General features: G+C 41.9%; 2 protein-coding genes across 3 annotated transcripts in view; one reads left to right on the top strand and one right to left on the bottom strand.

Moving 5' to 3' along the window:
• The window catches only part of ECM2 (extracellular matrix protein 2), a 40279-nt gene extending 31998 nt beyond the window's left edge, over nt 1-8281 (bottom strand). The window contains exons 1-2 of the mRNA XM_030571066.1: nt 8008-8281; nt 34-352 (exon numbers count right to left, since the gene is read on the bottom strand). Coding sequence (XP_030426926.1) covers nt 34-328 — 295 coding nt within the window. The 5' untranslated portion in view covers nt 329-352; nt 8008-8281. The remainder of the gene's footprint in view (nt 1-33; nt 353-8007) is intronic.
• CENPP (centromere protein P) overlaps nt 1-27131 on the top strand; it is a 308525-nt gene that overhangs the window by 236508 nt on the left and 44886 nt on the right. The window lies entirely within an intron of this gene.

Here is a 27131-nt window from a genome sequence, read left to right as displayed (position 1 = left end):
GTATAATGCAAAACATCATTGTTCTCTTCTTACCTGGTAAGACATTGTAACTGGATTCATGTCCACCCAAACCTATAAGAGAATCAAATACTTCTGTAATGCCATCATCAATATTAATAAGGGGAATGCTTGGTACTACAGCAACAGTAGTTGAAGTCTTAATCTGTGGTTGTCTGTTTGGTCTGTGGTATGCTGAGGAACCCTTTCTTGATCCTCTATAGCGCATTCTCCTTCTTTGCCTCCTAGGAATTTCATTTGTTTGATTTTGAGCAAAATCAATACACCAACAGACAAGCAGGAAATAATAAAGCAAAGATGCAGTCTGCATGTTTTTCCCTTCACAAGCAGTGTCCTAAAAAAGAAAAAGTGAGATATAGATACAGCTTTTTATAATATGTCATTTAATGCAAGTTTAAAGCACAGTTATCGGAAAATACTTAGACTGCTCCAGGGTGGAATTGATTTAAATCATGATTTAAATCACTAGTCAGGAAGACTCGATTTAATCATGGATTTCTTCATAAAAGTACATTCTTGTTGGTTGTTATAACCTTAATACATAATCTTCACAACTCACAGGTAGATGTAGATTTCATTTTTAGAAGGTGCACACTATACATTTTAAAAATTATTTATTTTGAAAATATGTCAGATTAGTTTTACAGCTATATGATTGTTTGGTTATTTATTTACCAAAGGTAATTGAAGCAGATATTTGTGAAATCATTAGGAGGTGAATTATCTGCAATTCAACAGGTTAATCATTAATATTTGGAGGATTTTCTTGCCATGCTGTATTAGGAGGAGAACATCACCAGACAGACATTTAAATTGTTTTATTTAACTAAAACAGCGTTATGTATTCCAGATTTTTTTCTTCAACAGCAAACATACAATATTTTAACAAAACGAGCATGTGAATTTTTGAATTTAGTTAATCGTTCAAGTTTTTTAAAATCAAGGTTGCTTTTGTTAAAATTGTTTTTAACTAAAATAGTTAAATGAAATATTTTAAAAAAAAAATCGACTATGTCGGCCAGGTCAACATGAGAAACTTAAAATATTGACTTCTGCAGTCAGTCGTCTTCACCTTCATTTTTCTGTTTGTTCATAATCTGGAAAAGAAAACAAACTTTCCTGCTTTTTCAGGTCCCAAACAGTTTCTTAATTTGGAATGAATTAGTCCAAAGGAAGAAAATATTCTTTCTACACCAGCAGAAGAAGCGACTGCTTCTAAAAGTGAGATTATCATTTCAACAGTCTCTGAATCCAAGTGCTTAAGTGACTTTCTTTAAAATATCATCAGCAAACATATATTTCTTGAATGGCTCTTATTCCCAAACTGGGTCTCTTTTACAGCCTGCTACCATTATAGGTTTTCCCTTCTAGTGAGAGAATGGTATGGTAGATCTCAGATCAATGAAGGCTACACTCAGAAAGACCTCAAGACTTCTGAAATATAATGCTCAAACAGTTTCACTTTTGTTTCTACTGCCTGCCTCTCCCCTCTCACATTTATCTCTAGACTTCTCCTTCTTGTGCAGATCTATTCTGCCGCCAACAATCTTCTATTCACTGAACTTTTTGAAACTTTGAACTTTTAGAGAGAGTTAAAGGATTAACTTGTGTACAGAAATTTGCAGAGGAACAATAGTGTTGAGGTCTGTTATTTCTCATCTCTATATATTATTTATTTATTTGTTTATTTATTTAAAAACATTTTTGCTATTAAGGCATGCTATCTCTGGAGCCACAAGTCTACAGTTTGAGAACTGCAAAACTAAGCATCTCTGATGGTATCTTGTAGACTGACCACTGAGGCCCATTGGGTGGAGAGAAAGATTAACCTAAATAATCTATACAGAAGCCCCTGGAACCCCATAAGTTTGGGTCCCTAATCCAGGAACTATTGGAACTCATTTACAAAACTTTTCTTAAACATTACATAAATATATTGTCTCCTACTATAGGATTAGAATTTATAATCTCTATTCCGTGATGAGACACTATAGCTCAAAGATATATCTTAATTTAAACTATCTTTAGATAGGTTTTTTCTTCAAAAAGCATTTTATAAAAAAATCCAATTTAAATTAAAAAATCCAATTTATTTTATTTTATTTTATTTAATCATTGATTTTTATCCACTCTGGACTGCTCTCATATCCCAAAATGTCAGGTTGGCATGGACAATTTAATCTGTTGGATAAAATCTGTAGTGACAGAGCTCTCTAACCAGTCTTGTAATTGTGACTCTCTACAGTTGAGCAGTACACTTGAATTCAAATATAGTCCTGAATACAGAGCTATTTTTATTTTTAAACAGATAAGCACTGTGCTCAGGCAGCACGGAACTGGAAATCCTTTCCTGAATATGGAACAGATTTCCAGATCCATACTGCTCAAATACATGTTCACTGCTCGTCTAATAAGTAACTAGCTGTACATTTTGGGCTACGTTTAAATTTATGGTGGTTGTTCATTGTATTGTTAGAGAGAGAGTTCTGTTAGATACAAATCGTGCCTCCAGCCCAGGAAGCAGACAAGAGTTCATTGATGGCTGTAACTGAAGGAATACTTTCTCCAGCCCCTGATCACCACTATTGCTTATGGCTGCAGGACCTCTTCATCTCAGGAATGACTGTGTTATTCACACCCTAGCAAATCCACTTCTTTCTGTTGTGTCCCAAATCATCTTTAGTGAAGTACACAAGGACAATAATCCAAAAGGATTGTTCCATATTGAGTTGTCCCCTACGCTACTAAAAACACATCTCAAAATGGCTAAACATCATGGAGTTCCTACACTGAACCAGTCATCAAATTATGTTTACTCTCGCCAACAAACAGGGTTAAAAAAACCCATTAGACATGATTCCAGCATTTTCTGGAATGCAGCAAGTATGTCACAGTTGTTTTTCAAGTGTGAAATGCACTCCAAAAAGAGGTACTTATGACGAGTATTTCACCAGCTTTTGTCTTCTGACTTGTTGTGACAACCTTGTAGATCAGGAGTGGGCAAACTTTTTGGCCCGAGAGCCACATCTGAGTATGGAAATTGTATAGCGGACCATGAATGCTCATGAAATTGGGGGTTGGGGTGAAGGAAGGGGTGAGGGCTCTGCCTGTGGGTGCGGGCTCTGGGATGGGGATGGGGGGTTGGGGATGCAGGAGGGTGCTTCAGGCTGGGACCAAAGGGTTCGGAGAGCGGGAGGGAGTCGGGGTGCAGGAGGGAGTCAGGGGTGCAGGCTCCATGTGGCACTTACCTCAAGCACCTCCCAGAAGCAGTGGCATGTCCCCCCTCTGGCTCTTATGCGGAGGCACGGCCAGGTGTGGCCAATGGGAGCTGCGGGGGCAGGGACAGCATGCGGAGCCCCTTGGAGCACCAGAGCGGGGCAAGCCCTGGACCTTGCTCCCCGGCAGGAGGTCTATGGATGGATTAAAATGTCTGGAGGACAGGATGCGGCCCCCGGGCCATAGTTTGCCCATCCCTGTTGTAGATGCTAACATTATTATCCTGCAAAGATGAGAAAATGGGGCCTTCTCTGATGGGGACTTGTGATTTGGAATACACCTTGCCACCTTTATAGACTAGACCAGGGGTCTCAAACAAGCGGCCCATGCCCGCCCCTCCAACTATCTCCAGGCCAGGGGTGGGCAAACTATAGCCGCAGGATTGCCCCCCTCGAGCCTGGTGCTGCTCCCTGAAGCGGCTGGCATTACGCTCCTTCGGCTGGGGGGGAGGCCAGGGGAAGAGCAGAGGGCTCCATCCGTGTGTTGCCCTGGCTTCCGGGCACCGCCCCCCCCCACAGCGCCCATTGGCCGGGAACAGGGAACCATGGCCAATGGGAGCTTTGAGGGAGGTACCTGAAGGTGTGAAAAGCAGCATATGGAGTCCTGCGTTCCCCCTCCCCCAGGGGCCGCAGGGACATGGTTCCAGGTACTTCCCGGAACGGAGTGGGGCCGGGGCCGGCAGCCTGCCCTAGCCTGGTGTGCGCCACTGCCACCCCAGAGTCCGAAGCCCTCCTGCACCCCGCCCCCCAATCCCCTGCCCTGAGCCCCATGCTGCATCCCACACCCCAACCGCCTGCCCTGAGCCCCCTTCTGCATTCCACACCCCTTCTGTACCCTGAGCCCCCTGCCTGCACCCTAACCCCCTGCTGCATTTCAACTCCCTGCCCTGAGCCCCTGCCACACCCCTCATGTCCCCTCTGGGGGCAGGGAGGGGACGGAGTTGGGGTGGGGACTTCAGGAAAGGGATTGGAATGGGGGCAGGGAAGGGGTGGGAAGAGGTGGGACCTCATGGAAGGGGTGGAGTGAGGGCAGGGCTGGGGGAAGTGGGGTGTGTGTGTCAGTGATGTGGCCCTCGGGCCAATGAACTAGCCCTTGTGTGGACCTCGTGGTCATTTGAGTTTGAGACCCCTGGACTAGACGAAATCTGTGGCATCCTTCCAAGAGAGGCTTAAAGTAACTACTTTCCTTTCTTTTTTAAGCTCTTCAGGCAGGGTTTGTATTTATCTTTGTGCCTTGTAAAGCACTGAGCACATTAGGGCTTGGCAAATAATAGATTATGATAGTTGTGTGGTAGGGCTTTATTTGTATTTGGGGGAGACGTTAGGAATTTTGTTCTGGCACTAGTTTTCCTTGGCCATACTGACCTTTTGTTCTTGTAAATGAAACTTTTAGTTAAATTCTGTTAAGTGTCCAGAGTCTTTCGAATATTAGTCATGGCCTTAAGATAAAAGTGTTGTATCACCCTAGGACAGTGGTCCTAAAACTTTTCACGATTGTGCCCCCCCTTACTCCTGTCTGCACACACCCCCACTGCGAGACAGGGTGAGGAGTGGGACCGCTGTTTGGGGAGGGGAGTGCGGACAGGAGTCTGGGGGCCGAGGCTGGGGTCACAGCTGGGGCCGGGAACAGAGCCACAGCCAGGAGCCGAGGCAGGAAGTAGGTCTGGGATCAGAGCCAGGAGCGGAAGCCATGGCCGGGACATGGTTGGGGCCAAGGCTGGGAGTAGGACTGGGTCTGGGACCAGGAGCCAGAGCCAGAGCAGGGCTGGGGGGCGCTCCCTCCCTTGCCCCTGTGGGGACTGTCCTGGGCCCCGCCGTGCTCCCTCTCCCTCCCTTGCATTCCTCTGTGTTCCCCCTAGGGGAGATATGCCCCATAGTCTGGGGACCTCTACCCTAGGAGCTGGAATAATTCATTTAAAACAGGATTCAAAATGGCAATATTTTGGGCTCCCAACAACTGTGGCAAAAATGAAGTTCCTTTTAATATTTACAGTTTCAGTAGCAGCATGCATTTAAAATGCTGAAGTAGAAGTCATCTAGTACATTTAGTATTAGGAAAGGTAAAGTTAAATAGTTGATGTCTTTTTAGTTATCTGTTTAATCAAAAAATATTTATAGGAAATTGCTGTGGTTTTTTTGTGTTTGCACAGTATTAGTGATGAGATTTCTTGCATGACATCTTGAGTCAATGTCAGAGCATGAGAAATTTAGATCTTTTTATGATACAAAAACTTCTGTATATACTGGAAGCCATAATCACATATTTACAGTACAAATGCATGAGCATTATGTTTTCATGCTCTAGTTCTTATAACATGAAGCACACACAAAAACCTACATTTTCTGCTATTTTAATAGTCCTTTGTCTTAAACTAGATTTTGGTTCATTATATTGAGAGTATACATAATGTGTGTAATTGTAAATAATACTGAGTTAGAGGATGTCACTAAGTCTGATTGACCATCCTTGATAGATGAATAATAGATTAGCTGTTGGTGTTATTTAGTCAAATTAAGTCAGCACATCCCTTTTCAAACAATGCCTTTATATTCGTGCATCATCGATAGTTGTAAGATGTTGCCTCAGTCTCTTGATCTTAAAACAGTTTTTTAATTACCAGATTTTTTTTCTGCTAATATGTCAGGTCATTTTTCATACTGCAGGTTTTCCAAGATTTCCTTTTCTTGCTACAAAGCATATGGTGGCTTCCATGTTTTTCATGCCACTCATAACAGAATTTTCATATTTTGGTTTTTGTACAGGAAGTTAGTAGTAAATAATTTTTAGAACTGTAAATTTGTACTTACCTCTTTATAATAATCTTTGTTTAGCTACTTTCATCTGAGTATGTATGAGTAGTTTAACAAACATTAATTAAGTAGGTATGCATTATTCCTATTTTACAAATGGGTAAACTGAGGTACAGTTACATGTCTCACCCAAGCTCATATACAGAACTAGTGGCAGAGTTGTGAACAGGATCCAGGCTATATTACACTCAAATGCCTTCTTCAATTACTAGATTTACACCCTTCATTATGCAGTATGCACTGTGGCACTGAATGTTGGTACCTTTTTCTTACAAGAAAGAAATATTACTGAACATGCCAACACACAGAAACTCAAGAAATATCCTAACTGATGCCTTTTTCAAAGCTTGCTTATTTCCTGATACCTAACATTGCAGATGTGATCGAGGGCAAGTGGCCTAATCTTCTTTGTGATTTGTAATTGACTTGCATTCTTTTGACTGTTCATAAATCTGCACATTACAGAACTATAGATGGGCCAAACTTCAAAAGGGTTGGATGAAAGAACTGATTGTAAGGAGAAGCCTTGAGCATGTTTTTTCAAGCACTCAGTGACATCTTTACAGTTAAATCTTTAGGTTATATTTAATAATATTGTGACTGTAATTACATTGTAGTTACACAAGAATTGCACTGCAAATAAACAGTGATTGTTTTGATAGCTAATTACCACTCATTCATTTAACCAGAAGATTGCCTAAATTACAGAAATACTAATTATACATTTCCCATACTTTATGCTTGTATTTTTAGAATTCAGATCTATCAACTGCCTTATATTAACTTCGGAATTATCCTTCCAGTTGTGTGAATGTAGTAGTAGTTACAGATATCAAAGAGTAAAACTACTCTGTAACTACAGTTTCTATAAGATAAAGTGAAACTAGTTTATATAATCAGTTTCTACTGATACATGTGAACTCAAGTGCTATAGTTTAACATCAAGAACATTAATTTCTCAATGCTGGCTGAAAGTTTAATGCTACATTTTTTTTCCAGCTAGCGTCCTTGACCTGTAAGATAAGAAATGGCCACAGAATCAACTGGTACTACCCTTTGCACCCACTATTGACAGTCCTAAATTAGCAAACATAAAGTAATATTTAACATAGTGTTGTCAAATTTTAATCAAATGAAAATAAAAAAAAATTAGATTTGAACAATTAAAATAACTGTAAATCATTGCATATCACCAACACTGTGACTTGGGCACCTAGTATTGATTTACGTTGAAATTATTATATTCTTGTAATTGTTGCTTAATACACTAAACAATAGTTTTCCCTGATATAGTGTATACTTTATTACTTGGGTTAATAGGACATATTTTCTACAGAAATGTTTAGGTCATGCTTGTATAAGATTCTTCATCCTCTCTGCTGTTCACTTACATGTGTAATAAATTGTTTGTCACTTATTTTGTTTTTCTTTCTTACTGTGTTCAATCTTTCTGTTGTTTTGCCTTATGTGATAGGAAATAGTTAATTTCTAAACAAATGATCCTTTCTAAACATTCCGCAGAGAGTATTATATGCTTTCTTTATCTGACTCTATTCACAGTAAGTTCAGAAATCTCTTTGAGTTAATCACTTTCTCTGACAATGCATGAGGGTTAAAATTATTTCTGAACATTAACATACTGTTACTGAAATTAATTTGCATAGAAATTAATTATGATTAGCTATCCCAAGCATTCATATGGAACAAAGAAGCCCAGATCACCCAATACTGCATACCTTCTTAATTTAGAAAAGCTTTTATACATAGTATTTGCTATAAAGAACTAATCTTGTTAACTTTTAAACATATTTGCAAAGTATTAAACACCACACTATTAATATGTAGTTTAAGCCATTCCACATCACGCTGTAAGCAATAATTGAAAATGTAAAATGTATTTTACCTGGTAATCTAACCTAACAGTAGATTCTGCTTGGTGTCATTTAGTCTCCAGTTGCGAATGAAACAAAATCAGACTGATATCTTTAAAACAAAGAGAGCAACAGTAGGGATTGTTGAAACATGTTAGACGACTCCTTAATGAAGTCTGAAATAGCTTCTTTCCCTGGGGACAAAGTGCTGCTCTCTTCTGTGTGCAGAGAATCATCTAATAAGTTATTCAGAAAACTAAAAACCTCACTTTGGGAAATGAAAAGCAGCAGAATGCATTTGGTCCTTAGGCTGACAAGGCTCAGCTGGAAGCTCTACATAAATGATATGCTTATGTAAGTAACAAGGAAGTGTATTATTTTCAAGGGAACTGGAAAACATTTGCCATTTATTTAGTTCTAATTCTACTGTAAATGTTTTGAATCATTTTCCAGGTGACATGATTTTACTGTAGATTTATTATGCTTAGAGAGACAGTATACCTGTCCAAGCATAACCTTTATTTCTGAACATAGATCTAGTTTTTCCAGAATTCACATTTTTATCCCCACTTCCCTGTGTAGACTACTAAGATCTATGTGAAACAAACTTTTTCATTCAAGATTTAGCATAAAACTTGCCATGTTTTTTTTCTTTTGTCCTTTTACAGCAACTGATTTCACCATAACTGCAACATGCACATGGAAAATAAATGACTGAAGCATTTTCCTTTTCTTTATTATTGTAAGGGTAAATTACATCCTGAAATATGACACTGTAGCACAGCTACCCAAAAGCTGCATTCATGTTAATACAGTAACCCAAACATGAAAGAGGGGGCCGGGGGAGGAACATGGTACATTACCACAAGTTCTTTGTGTGCCAGTGAGGCTAATTCCTTCCCACTCAGCTTGAGTTTTTGTAGACTGTCACAGCTTGGTGAGACTTTGGGTCTGCTTAGTCTCAGAAATGACAAATGTATCTACCAGATGGAGTTTACTGAGACACTTCCAGGGCCTTTTAATCTTTTGAACATTTTTTGTTTGTTTGAAGCCACACAATGAGAAATTTCTAAGAAGATAGTTATGGAATGTATAACAATTTAGTTTGCCATAATTGCTAGTCAGCATATGTGTGATGAATAGATACTAGGAAAACATATTGCCTCTTCATACAGTTATTTAGGTTATATTGTCCTTTACTATACAATCACAGAGGGAAAACAATTATTAAACACTATCAGTGTGTTTGGAGTTGTTCAAATTGTACAGGAAGAAATTATCCTTGCCCAAAGAATTTTGCATATTGTATAAAACAGAACAGTTCAGCAAACCCTATTGCAAGCAGGAGGTATTGAAGAACAAAGAGTTCCTTCTAATCACCTCTTCCATCCCCCCAATTGAATTCTCAGACCAGTTCTAGATATCAGAGCTTTAAACAGATGCCTCAGGAAGTTTCATTTCAGAATGCTAACCCTGGCTCTAACTAGCTCCAATCCAGTCTACTCTGGATTGGTTCACTGCTCTCTATTGCAGAGATGTGTACTTCAGTATTTCTGTAAGACCCTCTTATTGTAAATATCTGTTTTACCCTTGGTCCAGACCATTTCCAATATACCATTTACCCTTTGCCCTCTCTACTGTGTCCAGAGTTTTCACCATCAGAAGAAGAGATCATTTGTTCTCTATTTGGAACATGGGATCTTCTGATAAACAAAAGAAAGTCCCTTCTGTCTTCATCCCAAAGGATTTCTTTCTTTGGGGCAATCCTCAACTCCAGAAAGGAGAGAGGGCTTTCCTTCTGGAAAAGAGGTTTTGAAACTAAGCACCACCATACAACAATCCTCACAGAAGGTAATTTTTTTTATATATGTATATATATTTTAGGCCTTCTGGTATCCACAATGTATATGACTCGATATGCCAGGCTCAGAATGAGGCCAGTTCAACGTTGTCTATTAAGCTGCTTCACACCTAGCATGGACAATATGGTAAAAATTCATCTGCCTCTAATGTGGTGGCTGAAGCCACACAAAGTCGACAAAGGAGTTTTGTTCAACCCAGTTCCCCCTACATTAATAGTTACCACAAATGCATCCAAGATAAGAATAGGAGAGCACATCTCCACAACCTTTTCTTTCAATGTCTTTGAAGCTTCAGAGAACATCTGCTGCACATAAACATGTTAAAACTTAGGGCTGGACTATCTGCCTCTCAGTGTTCTTCCACAAGTGCGGAATGCAGTAATTCATGTGGCCATAGACAATATGTCTGTAGTATTTGCACAAACAGAGAGGAGCTTGTTAGTCTTAATCATGCAATGAGTTGATAAAACTTTGGGACTGTTATATCCTATACAACATTTACCCAATTGCCTTATGTGTAGCAGGAGAACACAATGAGATAGCAGATCAGCTGAGCAGGGATTCCTTACAGATGTACGAGTGGTCTCTAAAGGAGTCAGTGATTCAGAACATTTTCAACCATTGGGGGATTTCCAGGCATAAATCTATTCACTGTCCTATCGAATATGAGATGCCCCTGCTTTTGCTCAAGAGTGGATTCAGAAAGTCAATAATTGACATATTTGTTTCTCCTTGATAAAGAAATGGGTCTGATGCATGCATTTCCCCCCTACCCTAAAAAGTCCTAAAGAAAATAAGACAGGATTTAGCTAGGGTGATTCTAATTGTTCCAGCATGGGTGAGGCAACAGGGGACACTCCTTTTATCCAACAGCAAATATAAGATGTTTCCAATAACAATGGTCTCACTGTCCCAGCAAGAAGGGAAGGTCTTCTACACAGATTCTTAATCATTACATCTGACAACCTGGACAATAGTCCAGTGACAGATTCAGAAAAATTGTGCTCTATAGAAGTGCAGCAAGTACTAATTAATGCTAGAAACTATCTAATAGAAAAAGTTACAATCTTAAATGGAAAAGAGTCGTGTTATGGGTGTGTGATAAAAATGTTGACACAGTTTCAGCTTTTATGTAACTTATTTTAGAATATTTGTTACATTTAAAAGCAATGGATTGTCTCTCTCTTCCTTAAAGTTCCATTTAGCAGCCATAACAGCATTTCATACTCACATTAATGGAAAATCAATTGGTTTTTTTTGCATATGTTAATGAAAAACTTTTAAAGGGCTTATTGAATCTGTACCTACCAGTATAGGACCCTTTAAATTTAGTTTGAGCACAACTTACCTCTCCCCCATTTGAATCTCTAGTGAGCTGCTCCTTATTTCATCTTTAATAAAGATAGCTTTAATAATAGCAAGCCCTTCGACTAGAAGAATTAGTGAGCTAGATGCCTTGATGGTGGACTTCCCTTATACTACTTTTTATGAGGACAAGGTGGTTCTTAGTACCCTAAACTCCCTCCTGAAATTATTTCAAAGTTTCATGTAAATCAAAGTATTAATTTACCAGTATTCTTTCCAAAACCTGGTAAAATAAAGGGAAAATCTAGGTTACATTCCTTAGATACAAAGAGAGCACTCTAATGTTATCTGAATTTAAAACTTCATGTTCTTGCCTTAGTTATTTATCTTGTATGTGGATAACTCTAAAGGTCTGATCCTTCCAGCACAGTCTCTTTCTAGATGGGTTAGACAATGTATTGAAGAGTGTTACAGAGGAGCTTACCTATCTTCTTCTGTTCCTCTTAGAGCCCTAGAACAGTGACTGTATTTGTATTAAACATATTCTTCTTACTGAAATATGCAAAATGGCTATGTGTCATTTGAGTCACACTTTTACGAAACATTATGCATTGGATCTGGCAGCCAGGTCTGATGCCAAGTTTGACAGAGTGGTGCTCTAATCATTGTTTAATGAGGACTCTGCCTCCCTTCCTCTATGTCTCTGTACTGCTTGCTAAACTATCCCAAGAATGGGAATATGCAGATGACACTGGAAGAAATGAAGGTTACTTACTTGTAAGCAGAATTCTTCAAGATGGACTCAGCATTTTCTTACACCCTGCCTGCCTATCTTGCTCCCGTGGAGTCCTAATTTCAGTATTACTTGGTATTTCCACTTTAGTGGTGTAAGGACCTCAGTGGGCACCATGGCGTCAGAACACGCTTGAATGTTGATAGTAGGGGGAGCAGGGGTGCGAGAGCATTCTAACAGGAACTGCTATGAGAAAGTTTGATTGTCTCAGCTACACCAGTTGGCACATCCAAAGAGTATGAATATGCAGAATCCATGTCAAAGAACTTCGGTTACAAGTATCCAACCCTCATTTGTTTTCTTCCATTGTTAATTGTGCTCTGTTTTCTTGGTTGCTAGCTTAATTCAGTTTATTGATGTTTCCTAGCATCTTACGTGAATTGTTGTTCTTTTAGCTGTTCATCTTATTTATGGAACCCAATGTCTGTTCACTGTGCCCTCTTCTTAGGACCATGATGGCTCAGGGGAATAGGATACAGAGCTTTTCACTTTTAGGTCACCAGCTCAGATCCACCCAACATTGGTAATAACCCCAAAATTGTTCTTTTCTAATCTCCACTGAATAACCTTCTATAAAAATAAGCTGAAGAATTTAGTTTAGTTCCTAGTGGATAGTTATCCATATCACAAGTGGCACTAATTAGAGAGAGAAGGTGGGTGAGGTAATATCTTTTATTGAACCAACTTCTTTTGGTGAAAGAGACAAGTTTTCTAACTTACACAGAGCTGTTCTTCAGGTCCTGGAAAGATACTCAATTAGTGATACTGACAGTTTCAGTAGACAGCTACAGACCGAATGAGCATGGAGTTAGAATTATCATCTTAACTCTGTGAGATAGTTCCTTCGGGACAGAGTTTAGGTATGCTGGGCCTGCGTAGAAGGAAACTTGCACTACAAAACTCTACCTATTTATTGGATAAACAAAGGACTTCCGTCACCACGTTAAATAGTCTATGACACCTTTCATGTGAGTATTCTTTTTAGTCTAAAATTTAAAAAATGATAATTTTCTTGTTTAAGGTTAAACTCAAAACATCCTTATTTTCTCTAATTTATTAAAATTATTATTACCCCTGCATGATGTATTAAACCATTTTTAATAGTTTTGTAGCCATCTTGGAATGGCTTTTTATGACAAGATGCTATAGGAACTTGCTGCTGCTGTTACTGTATTTGGGTATGAAGATTCGTCCCTAATCTCGGTTTAACAATTTAATGCTCCATATCTGCTATACAGTTCACTGTAACTACTAACAAAAATAAGTCATTGTGATTTATATAACATTTCTCAACTGATCTTGCTGTCCTATATTTGAGAACTTTTATAGGGTAGTGTTTTTTCTTCACAAATTCTTTGACTACTTAAATTGTGTGTTGTGAAAACTTTTCAGTGGTTAAACACAGTTTTTTTCTTTTTCCTATATTTTTAACTGCCAGAACTAAAGACCCTCTATAGTTAGAAATCATTTTCTCATTCTGCTCCTATATTTATGTAATGTGCTGAATATGTAGCTTAAATTTCAAATCTTTCCACTTCTGGAAGATATCAAATGTTTATACTCTAATTTTGGGGCAGACTATCCTGTTCTTCCTAATATGTGATCCTTCTGCTGTTCAACTCCATGTCCTAAGGCTTCATTCCTTTTATTTTATTATTAATAGAATTCAGTTGCCAGAACTAGGAATTCCACACTGATGTAGCAAATCTTCCATCTTAAGACATTCTAGGACTTACTCTTTTCCTTTTTTACACTATTTGTTTAATTTGTTTTTATAATAAATGAAAAAAATCAATATCAATAATATCAATGTAAATGGTTCCCAGCAGGGTACTAGCATGATACTTTCAGCACATTTTAAAACAGAATTTAGTAATCTATTGGGTGTTTCTACACTATACACAATTATATGTGTAATAGATTTAGTTTTACTCTAAATTGTGAGTTCTGCTTTTTTGCCTGATGTGTTGGTGAAAATGCTCTTTTGGTTCCCTGCCATTTTGGTAAGGACAGCATTATGTATACATTTCTGTTACTTGTGATGATGATTTATTATTTATTGAGTTTAATATATTGCCATTTTCAAAGGCACTTTACAGACTACAAATTATGGGTTCAGTCTTCCAATTCCATACTAAAGTGAGTAATTCTTTACTCTGTCCCATGAGCGATCAATCCTATGGAGTCTGGTGGCATCATTCAATACCATCTTTAAAAGCATATATCTAATAAGACTTTTTAGCAGCATATTGAATGAGGCAAGGTTCCTTCAATGTAATATTTTTATGCATACACAAATCCTCTTTCACTGTGTTATAGGCTCTCAGGACCACATACTATGCCGCATAAAATTCATGACTGGTATAGCTGGGAGTGAAGAAGTGGCTCTAAGTCACTTTTCCGCTTCTCCATATCCTGTAGCTATTGGGACTGAAATGGGTCCTGGAATAACTTGGAGCAGCCTGCAATACTGCTCCACCAACTAAGGATCAGATGAAGTGCAATGCTCTCCAGCCCACTACTGACAACAATCCAGTTGTGGGTTTCAGGAACAGTTAGCATAAAGTGAGCTATCCTTAAGGAATCCTCATCACAACCTTAAAGACTGGTGAAACACATTGCCTCATTTACGGCGCACCAGCCATCCTCCACACTAAATAAATTAGGGCTCCTATGGAAACAATATGTGATTCTGTAACTAAAGACTGTAATAATGCATGAGCTCCAAGGGCAGAGTTAAAGCTAGCATGTTCAATCTTAACTTAGGTATTTTCCTTGGAATGCTTCACTTTGTAATATTAATGTTCTTTAGGCATCATCTAACTCTGTTTAATAACCTACATGGCATAGTTATGAAAATTTTACTAACTTCATATGTATAGCAGAGGCATTTTAGGTTGAAGCATAATCTGGATACATTTTCTCATGAAAAGTACTGTCCTACCATAGTATATTACTAGCCCTAAATGCTGAACAATCACAAGATTGAAATAAATGAATAATTTGGGGGGATTTTTTTATTGCCCCTGGTTGCAGAGCTTCTTTTTTTTTTTTTTTTTTTTTTTTTTTTTTTTTTTTTTAATTTTATTTATTTATTTCATGGAAGCTGAAATTTTCACCCAATTACCTGATTCCAGGAGCCAGGGCTTCAAGAAAAATACCAAATACCATGAGACTCAGCATAAAATAACAAGTTGGCAACACTGCTAACAAATAATCAAATCCTTTTTCTTTGTAAATAACTATGAAGAGATAATTTTGTATACAGAAAAACTGTTGGAGACCAGACTAATTCTCTATACACTATGTTGCAAATGTATCCTAGGATTGTAATATATTTGATTCTGCTTTCGTAAAGCTAATCCTTAAAGATAAAAGAGTTATTCCACATTTGTTTCAGAATACACAGTTTGGTTTTTGTATACACTGATGTATACAAAATTATTGACTAATTTTGAATGTCAAGCACTCTTGCTCCTTTAGAAGAAAATATTTAGTCTGTATTTTTTCTATTTTCTTCTCCTTCAGTTGTTGAACCACAACATCTGAGTCTTTACTCACTATTTAGTAAGTTTCCATGGATAAGGGCTTTTGTTGATCTGGACCCATTAGAATAGCTTTCTTGGTTTGGCTTTTTGTGTAAAATAAATAACTATTGGTTCATTTGCGCAGTTAGGAACAGTCCATAGTAAGGGATATTGTGAGACCAGACCACCCGTATGGAGCACTGAGACTTTCTGTCTCTCTAAGGCAATATGCCTCCCAGAGTTCCCACCGTCTGTTCCTAGGAGGGGAGTAGGAACAGCAGTTTCTGTGCTTCCTAGAGTGCAAAGTCTGCCTGGCCTTCCTGTAGATTTCATGATGGGTGGGAGAGGCTGCTTATCTTGTTTCCCTCTTCCCCATCCTACCGCATGCTTGCATGAGAGACAGGGACACTGCTCCTATGTTAACATTTTTTAATTAAAAGTGATACTGCCAAATTTGACAAACTCAAATTTTGCTATATCTTAGATTTTTATAACATGGCTTCCACAATAGGAAGGAAGATAACTTACTACCCCTTCAAAATGAGTCATGCAGTTGTAATAAAATTCCAGCTGATGAGCTGGTGACCCCACTCATAAAAAGCATCTGAAGAAATAAAACTCTTTTTTTTTCTATAACAGGTACAGAATCCACATTTTAAAGGGTTTTCGTACAATTCTGTGGAATCAGCTAAGATATAATATATGGCAAAGGATGAAATTTCAGTTGTGTATGCATAACCAGCGGCTGCCACAACCATACACTTGTTATGTGCAGAGTACATGATTGGCAGCAGGGCCACTGGGGAGGTGAGGGGGGAGGGGGTACGGGACAATGCCTAAACCAGGTCACAACACCTGAAGCGGGAAGCTGGGTTCAGCCCTGCAAGATATAAACTCATGGGTGGGTGAGTGCAGGGTTGGCTTGCTCTCCAACCCAGTGGCAGCTGAGTGGGTGTGAACTCCATGGATGAGGTGTTCGGGCCTGTGGCTGCAGTTGGGATGACTTCTTGGGGACGGGTAATGATGCCTGGGGTTTTCCCATCTCATGTGGTACATGTGTATACATGTTAAAAATTTCGGGGGAGGAGGAGATATGTGCGTAACACATGCTAGCCTTTGAAATCTTGAGCCACTGATTACAGTATTATCAGGTTTTAATCCTCTGTGGAATAAAACACTCAATTTTAGAAGTTAAGAAGCTATTTTAATTGACCAGTAATTTAGCTACACAGTTGGATATGTGTTTGGAGGATTTTTAGTTTATAAAAACATGTACCCATTCAGAATCTTTTGTGCACATTTATTTATTTAGACAGGGCCTATTGCCATAGCAAGTTTTCTATGGGCATTAAATATATTTTAAAAATGAAATATTTTAAAATGCACAGAAATTATAGTTTAATAATTTAAAAAACCCAAACAAATACTTCATGCTGACTGTGGCGGCCGGCAGTTAAATCTCTTGCCTAATACTCATCAGTACTAAATAGTATGCAGAAATCAGATTCCTTTCTAATCCTACTGCAGATAAAAGTCTGGAATTTTAACTTGTTTAATACCACAGCAGTTGAAATCAGCTGATGTGCCTGAGTTAACAGACTTCTGGGTTCATTATAAAGGAATTGGAGGAAGGGCATTTTCTGTAAGCATATTTAGCAATCAGTTTACCAGACCTTGAATTTGTTGACTTTCAAGCCAGTCCTGGGCTTTTGTACAAGTAGAGTTGAATAGAGAGGTGGTGGGGATAGAGAAGTCATAGGTGCTTTGGGGATTGGGTCTTTTTTTGGTGACCGTTAATTTGTATTAATATTATTCATGTGCCCAGTGTCTTCCGTGCACATATTTAGAAACTGAAAGCAGACTTGGGCAACTGCATAGCGCATTAGTCTGCACCAGAGGGGTGTTAATTTTAGTGTGCACTAGCATGTTATGCACTAACCGGCCTGTGTGGACCCTGCTGGCACACACTGAAAGTTTCTTCGTGCATACTGTTGTAGTCCTGTTTCAAACAGTACTAAGTTAATGCATACTAGAGAACTTTTCGTGTGCTCCAGAAGGATCCAGCTGAGACAGTTAGTGTGCAACACACTAGTATGCACTAGAATTCACTCTTTTCTATGGTGCAGATAAATGGACCATTTAGACAAGCCTTTGGGCTCTGCCATACCAGTAGAGGGAGTGAATACCATGGCTGAGGGCATTCTGCTAATACACAGTATCTCTGCATGTACATCTAAAGACTTTTAGAAAATGCACTTGCAAATGGATCACTGCACTGACGTTGCCCAGGATTTTTTGTTAACATTTCCCACTGCTGTTACCACCAGCAGCAGTGTTAATATAGACTGCACTGGCTTTCTAAGCTGCAATTGAAGTATAGCTCATATGTTACTTGACTTCATATTTAACTAATGCTTCTGCATATTTTATATTAAATACAAAAATAGCATTTAATTAATGTTACAATTGTGATTTATATTGCAATTGTGCATTACTAATGGTACTTAGGCACCAAAAAAATACAAAGAATGGTACCCATTTTTTAAAAGGGGAAAAATTGTGTATGATAGCAAGTGGTGAGGGTTTGCAAACACTTTGGAGGACAGGATTAGGCTTCAAAATGATCTCAATAAATTGAGTAATGTGTCTGAAATAAATAAGATTAAATTCAGTAAAGACCAACTGCAAAGTGCTATACATAAGAAGGAAACATCATATTAAGTATGAAATGGAGAATGACAGCCTTGGCAGCAGAACTCCAGAAAAAGGATCTGGGGATTATAGTGAATTGTAAATTGAATATGAATCAACAAAGTGGTGATGTTTCAAAAAAGGCAAATGTCATTTTAGGATGTATTAACAGGAATGTTATATGTAAGAGATGCTAGTTAATTGTTTCACTCTTTTTAGCAGTGATGAGTCCTCATCTGAAGTACTGTGTCCAGTTTTGGGTACCACATTTTAAGAAAGAGGTGAACAAATTGGAGAGATTCTAGAGGAGCGCAACAAAAATATGAATTTGAAACTCTGACCTCTGAGGAAAGGTTGAAAGAATTGGTCATGTTTAATCTAGACAAGAGAAGGCTGATGGGAGATAAAAGTCTTCAAATATGTAAAAGGTTGTTATGGTTGTCAGTTGTTCTCCATGTCCACTGAGGGTAGAAAAAGAAGTAATTCAGGGCTTGTCTACATCACAAAGTTGCAGCGCTGGTGAGGGGGTTACAGCGCTGCAACTTAGGAGGTGTACACATCTGCAGGGCATCACCAGCGCTGCAACTCCCTGTTTGCAGCGCTGGCCCTACTCCCGTTTTGTCTCGGGTGTAGAGGATCCAGCGCTGGTGATCCAGCGCTGGTAATCAAGTGTAGACACTTACCAACGCTTTTCTTGACCTCCGTGGAATAAGCAGGTATCCCAGCATACCTGAGGAAGCCTCTGGTAATCAAGCTGGTCTCCTTCCCCGGTTTGCTCTCGCGTTCCCCGAACCCCGAGCAAGCAGGTCTCCTTCCCTGCGGTTTGCTGGGTGGTTCGGGGAACGCAAGAGCAAACCACGGCAAAGCTGGTCTCCTTGCCCGGTTTGCTCTCACGTTCCCCGAACCTCCGTGCAAGCAGGTCTCCTTCCCTGCGGTTTGCAGGGGGGTTCGGGGAACGCGAGAGCAAACCGCGGAGAAGCTGGTCTTCCCTGGTTTGCTCTCGCGTTCCCCGAACAAGCAGGTCTCCTTCCCTGTGGTTTGCAGAGTGGTTCGGGGAACGCGAGAGCAAACCGCGGCAAAGCTGGTCTCCTTCCCCGGTTTGCTCTCGCGTTCCCCGAACCCCGGGCAAGCAGGTCTCCTTCCCTGCGGTTTGCAGGGTGGTTCGGGGAACGCGAGAGCAAACCGCGGCAAAGCTGGTCTCCTTCCCTGGTTTGCTCTCGCGTTCCCCAAACAAGCAGGTCTTCTTCCCTGCAGTTTGCAGAGTGGTTCGGGGAACGCAAGAGCAAACCGCGGCAAAGCTGGTCTCCTTCCCCGGTTTGCTCTCGCGTTCCCCGAACCTCCGTGCAAGCAGGTCTCCTTCCCTGCGGTTTGCAGGGGGGTTCGGGGAACGCGAGAGCAAACCGCGGCGAAGCTGGTCTCCTTCCCCGGTTTGCTCTCGCGTTTCCCGAACCCCCCTTGAAGCCGCCCAACAGCGCTGCAGTATGGCCACATCTAACACCACTTGCAGCGCTGGTTGCTGTAAGTGTGGCCACTCTGCAGCGCTGGCCCTATACAGCTGTACTAATACAGCTGTAACAACCAGCGCTGCAAAATTTTAGATGTAGACATACCCTCACTTAGGGCTTGTCTACATCACAAAGTTGCAGCGCTGGTGAGGGGGTTACAGCGCTGCAACTTAGGAGGTGTACACATCTGCAGGGCATCACCAGCGCTGCAACTCCCTGTTTGCAGCGCTGGCCGTACTCCCGTTTTGTCTCGAGTGTAGAGGATCCAGCGCTGGTGATCCAGCGCTGGTAATCAAGTGTAGACACTTACCAGCGCTTTTCTTGACCTCCGTGGAATAAGCAGGTATCCCAGCATACCTGAGGAAGCCTCTGGTAATCAAGCTGGTCTCCTTCCCCGGTTTGCTCTCGCGTTCCCCGAACCCCGAGCAAGCAGGTCTCCGTCCCTGCGGTTTGCAGGGTGGTTCGGGGAACGCGAGAGCAAACCGCGGCGAAGCTGGTCTCCTTCCCCGGTTTGCTCTCGCGTTCCCCGAACCACCCTGCAAACCGCAGGGAAGGAGACCTGCTTGCACGGAGGTTCGGGGAACGCGAGAGCAAACTGGGGAAGGAGACCAACTTCGCCGCGGTTTGCTCTCGCGTTCCCCGAACCATCCTGCAAACCGCAGGGAAGGAGACCTGCTTGTTCGGGGAACGCGAGAGCAAACCGGGGAAGGAGACCAGCTTCGCCGCGGTTTGCTCTCGCGTTCCCCGAACCACCCTGCAAACCGCAGGGAAGGAGACCTGCTTGTTCGGGGAACGCGAGAGCAAACCGCAGAGAAGCTGGTCTTCCCTGGTTTGCTCTCGCGTTCCCCGAACAAGCAGGTCTCTTTCCCTGTGGTTTGCAGAGTGGTTCGGGGAACGCGAGAGCAAACCCCGGCGAAGCTGGTCTCCTTCCCCGGTTTGCTCTCGCGTTCCCCGAACCCCGGGCAAGCAGGTCTCCTTCCCTGCAGTTTGCAGGGTGGTTCGGGGAACGCGAGAGCAAACCGCGGCAAAGCTGGTCTCCTTCCCTGGTTTGCTCTCGCGTTCCCCGAACAAGCAGGTCTTCTTCCCTGCAGTTTGCAGAGTGGTTCGGGGAACGCAAGAGCAAACCGCGGCAAAGCTGGTCTCCTTCCCCGGTTTGCTCTCGCGTTCCCCGAACCTCCGTGCAAGCAGGTCTCCTTCCCTGCGGTTTGCAGGGGGGTTCGGGGAACGCGAGACCAAACCGCGGCGAAGCTGGTCTCCTTCCCCGGTTTGCTCTCGCGTTCCCCGAACCCCCCTTGAAGCCGCCCAACAGCGCTGCAGTATGGCCACATCTAACACCACTTGCAGCGCTGGTTGCTGTAAGTGTGGCCACTCTGCAGCGCTGGCCCTATACAGCTGTACTAATACAGCTGTAACAACCAGCGCTGCAAAATTTTAGATGTAGACATACCCTCACTTAGGGCTTGTCTACATCACAAAGTTGCAGCGCTGGTGAGGGGGTTACAGCGCTGCAACTTAGGAGGTGTACACATCTGCAGGGCATCACCAGCGCTGCAACTCCCTGTTTGCAGCGCTGGCCGTACTCCCGTTTTGTCTCGAGTGTAGAGGATCCAGCGCTGGTGATCCAGCGCTGGTAATCAAGTGTAGACACTTACCAGCGCTTTTCTTGACCTCCGTGGAATAAGCAGGTATCCCAGCATACCTGAGGAAGCCTCTGGTAATCAAGCTGGTCTCCTTCCCCGGTTTGCTCTCGCGTTCCCCGAACCCCGAGCAAGCAGGTCTCCTTCCCTGCGGTTTGCAGGGTGATTCGGGGAACGCGAGAGCAAACCGCGGCGAAGCTGGTCTTCTTCCCCGGTTTGCTCTCGCGTTCCCCGAACCACCCTGCAAACCGCAGGGAAGGAGACCTGCTTGCACGGAGGTTCGGGGAACGCAAGAGCAAACTGGGGAAGGAGACCAACTTCGCCACGGTTTGCTCTCGCGTTCCCCGAACCATCCTGCAAACCGCAGGGAAGGAGACCTGCTTGTTCGGGGAACGCGAGAGCAAACCGGGGAAGGAGACCAGCTTCGCCGCGGTTTGCTCTCGCGTTCCCCGAACCACCCTGCAAACCGCAGGGAAGGAGACCTGCTTGTTCAGGGAACACGAGAGCAAACCGCGGCGAAGCTGGTCTCCTTCCCCGGTTTGCTCTCGCGTTCCCCGAACCTCCGTGCAAGCAGGTCTCCTTCCCTGCGGTTTGCAGGGCGGTTCGGGGAACGCGAGAGCAAACCGCGGCGAAGCTGGTCTCCTTCCCCGGTTTGCTCTCGCGTTCCCCGAACCCCCCTTGAAGCCGCCCAACAGCACTGCAGTATGGCCACATCTAACACCACTTGCAGCGCTGGTTGCTGTAAGTGTGGCCACTGTGCAGCGCTGGCCCTATACAGCTGTACTAATACAGCTGTAACAACCAGCGCTGCAAAATTTTAGATGCAGCAAGGGAGATTTAGTGAGATGTGGGGGGTGGAATCTAACTATTGAGCAATGGAAGAGTTTACATAGGGAGGCTGTGGAATCCTTGTCACTGGAGGTTTTTAAGAACAAGTTAGACAGACATCTGTCACAGATGGTCCAGCTATATTTAATCCTGCCTCAGCTCAGGGACTGGATTTGATGACCTCTTGAAGTCCCTTCCAGCCCTATGATTCAATCCCTTGACAAAGCAAAGTTAAAGTAAGGGGTTGCAGGGCTTGGTGAGAGTAAGGGAAAATGGTGGCTTGGGAGAGGGTATTGAGTGTAGAAGTGAATTTCCCAATTGACTTAATTTTCTTCTTTCATGATCACAGAATATAGTCAACCTCAAACCTAGGCTCAGTTTTAGCTCATTCAGGGTTAGCTCTTTTATCAGCTTGCTCTTTTCCTATTACAAAATCTTGTGTTTAAGAGTAAAAAAAAATACAGCTAAATATAATAAATTGACCAAAGTAATGCCTGGTATAAATCTGTTTAAAGTATTAGAATTACAGCAGGAATAAGTTTCTTCTGGTGAGTTTATGCAGCTAAGGTGTCCTGTAAACTAGTAGTCAAGGGGCCTGGTCAGGATTCCATGCTTACTCACTAATTACAGGCTAGTGTACTTCTGGGTGAAAATGCTCTACATTTTCCTTATATAAATACAGTAAGTTTATATTATGCTTCTAAAGCCAGGAAAATATATTCCTTGTCCAAACCCATCTGTTTTTGCACTTGTAATCTTACAGGCTATGAATTTAGATTGCTTTGGGAAAAAAGGATTTTAGTATGTTACTTGCTGTTTCACTTCCCTTTTAAAAAGAATTGTATCAGATGAACTATATCATGTATGCTTTTCCCAGTACCCTTTTCTTATTCTTTGTTAATAACAGCAAAGATGTTTAACATTTTATGACACTGAATGGTTTGCTGTGTTGCTTTGAGGATAATATGATTGTTACAGAATTATTTTTACTGATCTCATTTTTTAAAAAAATGATTAGAGAGCCTCTGAAATGTGCTTTCATTTATATTTTCATCTAAGCATCTGTTGGTTCTTTATAAAAGGATCTTAGTCTCTGATCTTTAATGAAAGTCTTATAAAAGAAAAAAACAGGGATCTAGTGATGTAATCTTTTTAATAGTTAGATTAAGTGTAAGATTCCAAGTCAAATATTTTATGAACAATTTTATGAGTCCAAAATGTTATAATTAAATACTAAACTCTAAAAGACTATTTCTCCCCAGCCTTCAAAAAATACATTTTCTGAAGACTCTGACACCTCTCCGTGTTTGATCTTGTCTTAGATTTCTTTCTCTTTTTTAAAAAAATATAAAATAAAATCAATTTGGCTAACTTTGAAACTCCCAGTAGAGCAACTCTTTTGCTTAGGGATCCTAGTCAGTAACATGTGACAGAATACTTCATTTATCACCAACTGATGAGCAAGAATATCAGATGCATAATTTTTGACTAAAAAAATCAGACTGATAACCTCTTCTTTTACTGATGAGAAACATTAAGGAATACTAGGATATATTTTCCTCAGTCATGTAACACAGCTTTTTTAGCTCTGTGAGTCCTCCTTAATAAACAAACAGTTCCGGATCAGGGTTGTTTTTATAGCAGTTACAATAAATAGGGCCTTGATATTGGCTGGAACTTGTGGGTGCTACTATAATACAATTAATATATAATATCAATTTTAGATGTAATTTTTGTTATGTATTTACTGTGTTGGTGAATTAATAGATTTGTTTCAGAAAGCCTCATAGACATCAAAAGACTGCAGTTAGATAATACTGAGATTTTGCTTGACCTCTATTTAGGGTTGCCAGGTGTCCGGTTTTCGACAGTAATGCCAGGTCAAAAAGGGACCCTGGTGACTCTGGTCAATACTGCTGACTGGGCCGTTAAAAGTCCGGTTGGCATGGCTGTCAGGCTCCCTACCTGGCTCCATGTAGTTCCCCAGAAGTGGCGACATATCTCTTGGCTTCTAAGCAGAGGGATGGCCGGGGGGGCTCAGCACTGGTTCCTCCACTCTCATTGGTTGGGAACTGCAGCCAATGGGAGCTGTGGGAGTAGTGCCTGAGAGCAAAGGCAGTGAGCACACACGATGCAGAGCTGCCTGGCCACGCCTCCGCCTGGAAACCAGAGGGACATGTTGCCGATTCCAGGGAACCCCCTGAGGTAAGCACCGCCCGGATCCTGCACCCCACACACGCCTCCTGCACCCGAGTCCCAGGCCTGAGCCCCCTCCTGCACCCCAAATCTCTCATACCCGGTCCCACCCCAGAGCCCACAACCCCAGCCTGAGCCCTCACCCCCTCCTGCACCCTCATCCCCTGCCTCAGCCAAGAGCCCCCTTTCACACCCAAACTCCTTCCTGGAGCTCACACCCCCTCCAAGCACCCCAAGCCCTTCATCGCCAGTCCAACTCCAGAGCCTGCACTCCCAGCCGGAGCCCACACCCCTGCCCCAGCCCTGCACTCCCTCCCATACTCAAACTCCCTCCTGGAGCTCGCACCCACCCTGCATCCCAAGCCCCTAACTCAGTCTGGAGCCCCCTCCCACATTCTGAACCCCTTGGCTTAACTTCCCAGCCTGGAGCCCCCTCCCCAAACCCCTCATCCCTGGCCTCACCTCAACCCCCTGCACCCCAGTCCCCTGCCCAGAGTCCCCCCTACACACCCTGAACCCCTCATTTCTGGCCCTATCTTGGAGCCCATACCCCCAGGCATAGTTCTCACCCCTTCCCACACCCCAAGCTCCTGCCGCAGCCTGGTGAAAATCAGCAATTGAGTGACAGTTGGGGAGAGCTAGCAACAGAGAGAGGGAGGATGGACTGAGTAGGGGTGGGGCCTTGGACAAGGGGTTGGGCAGCAGGCGGGGCAAGGGTGTTTGGTTTTGTGTGATTAGAAAGTTGGCAACCCTACCTCTATTTGTCATTTGAATCTCTGGTTCAAACTGCTTGTCAGTTACTATTTATCACATCTATCATTTCTGGTTCCCTCATACCACATGTTTAAATGAGACAGGCAAAAGGCAGAATAGACTGGAGCCAACAATAGGTTGGCATATTAGCTTCTGAGTGTCCTCCACTTTGACATCTCTAAATAAAATTTGAAGCCAAGGCTATCTGCAAGGCTGACTCCACTCTAGTGAAGCCAAGATACAATGTTCTAAATAGTGTATATATAAAACAAATGGATTGTGCCTTATACACTCTTATGAAATGTTTAATTTGTGTCTGTGACCTTGGGGTAAAATAGAGAAACTTGTTGATTTACTGGATAGAAAGGATATTAAAGGAACTGAACTGAATTGTATTTTGCTTGTGGAGCCAATTGTGAGCATACAGTTTGAACAGAATAGGGACTCCAAGAGCCAAAGCCTATAAATTTTATAGACTCATGTTAGTATGGGGTAAGTCCGTAAGCTTTCTTGGTATGTATCCATAGGGAGCACATTTACAGCAATTCTTTTGCCATCAGCTCCTGTCTTTCTTTCTTTGTAGTGTATATGGTAATTGAAAATTCCTCTGGATCAGCATAAAAACTACTAACATAGATTACAGCATAGACTCCATCCACTGTTGACTGTAAAATGGTCCCTCAGAGTTAGTTGTGAGTGATGTCATACCCATGTCTTTAATTAGGCATATATGTGCACCATGCTGAGATCATTTTGTGGCAGGCACATTGCACAGTGATCCTTTGAGAAGGCATTATATTGCTTGCACAACATGAGCTGTGAAGTGTCTTGCTTTGATTGATTATAAATTATTCCTGAGAAAATAGGATCTAAAAATTTTGAGTTTGTATATGACCTAAGTGGAAGATCATTTCTACTCTTAATCCACTACTTCAGTTTCCCTTCTTCAAGGCCCTCAAATCCCTGTAATATTTGTTGGAGCTTGATGTATTTTGTGACATCATAGGATGCTAGTTTACAAGGCTTACAAATAAAACATTGGTTTTTTTGCTTTTCAAGTCACATATCTTTTTGTAAAGGAAGTCCCTTCATTCACTTCTCTCCCTTGCCTTACATACACATACTGCATGCCTACATGCTTATTCATGTGGAGCAGTGCTAAGATGTATTTCCACCTCCCAAATGATTCTGAAAGGGAAAAGAGGCATTTCTTCTTTAAATTATGGTCCCTATGTGTTCCACATGTGGGCCGGCATGCCCATTATACCCTCGAGTTCAGAAGTTCTTCAAAGTAGTGTTTGTTGGCCCACACATGTCAAGTAGCTCTCCTCATGCTCCCGACCAATGGTATAAGGGCAGTGCGGTCGACAACTCCACAGTTCCTTCTTGACACCTGAGTCCGAATCATGTCCTCCTTCACTTCATTGCGTAACATATATAGAAAACATATGTAAATAGTAATAGTCTTAGATTAGTAGTGAATATTAAAAAGTTTATAGTTTAGTGTAGAGTATTTTTTCTTCCCACTTGGGGAACCTCTCCCCAGCTGTGGGACTATGCCCAGAGTCCTGGCATTCACAAATTGCCTCTCCTGCTCTTCATCCGTGTCTATCAGTGATGACCATCAGCACTGCCTGTACATTATGGGTGAAGTACATGTCTCTGCAAAGTGCCGTTTCTGTTGCTCCTTCCCACCCAAAACCCAAGAAGCCTGGGAGCTTTGCCTGTGGAAGCACCTGGTGGAGAAGGCATCTTGGCCAGGGAGACAACCCGTCCCCTACCCCCCAGTACATCAACCTCAACTGCCTAGCAGTGCTCCTCCAAGAGTGTGCCTTGGAGCATAGCCGTCAACATCTAAATCCAAGGACTCTTCTTCCAGGGCTCCCAATGAGAGTAGAGGGCGCACTCATGGGCGCAAGGACAGATCCCCATTGAGGACTGATCTTAAGGAACGTGCATCCTCACTGAGCAAGTCCAGGTTAGGTGAGACGTCACAAGTGGAACCTAAGGAACCAGTTCCAATGAAGACTCCCAGATCCGAGGGCTAGATACGTAAAAA

This window comes from Gopherus evgoodei, chromosome 7 (assembly GCF_007399415.2).
Source record: "Gopherus evgoodei ecotype Sinaloan lineage chromosome 7, rGopEvg1_v1.p, whole genome shotgun sequence".
In the NCBI taxonomy this organism is placed as follows: Eukaryota; Metazoa; Chordata; order Testudines; family Testudinidae; genus Gopherus; species Gopherus evgoodei.
Note: the sequence above shows the minus strand (reverse complement) of the source record. Positions and strands in the feature narration are given on the sequence as shown.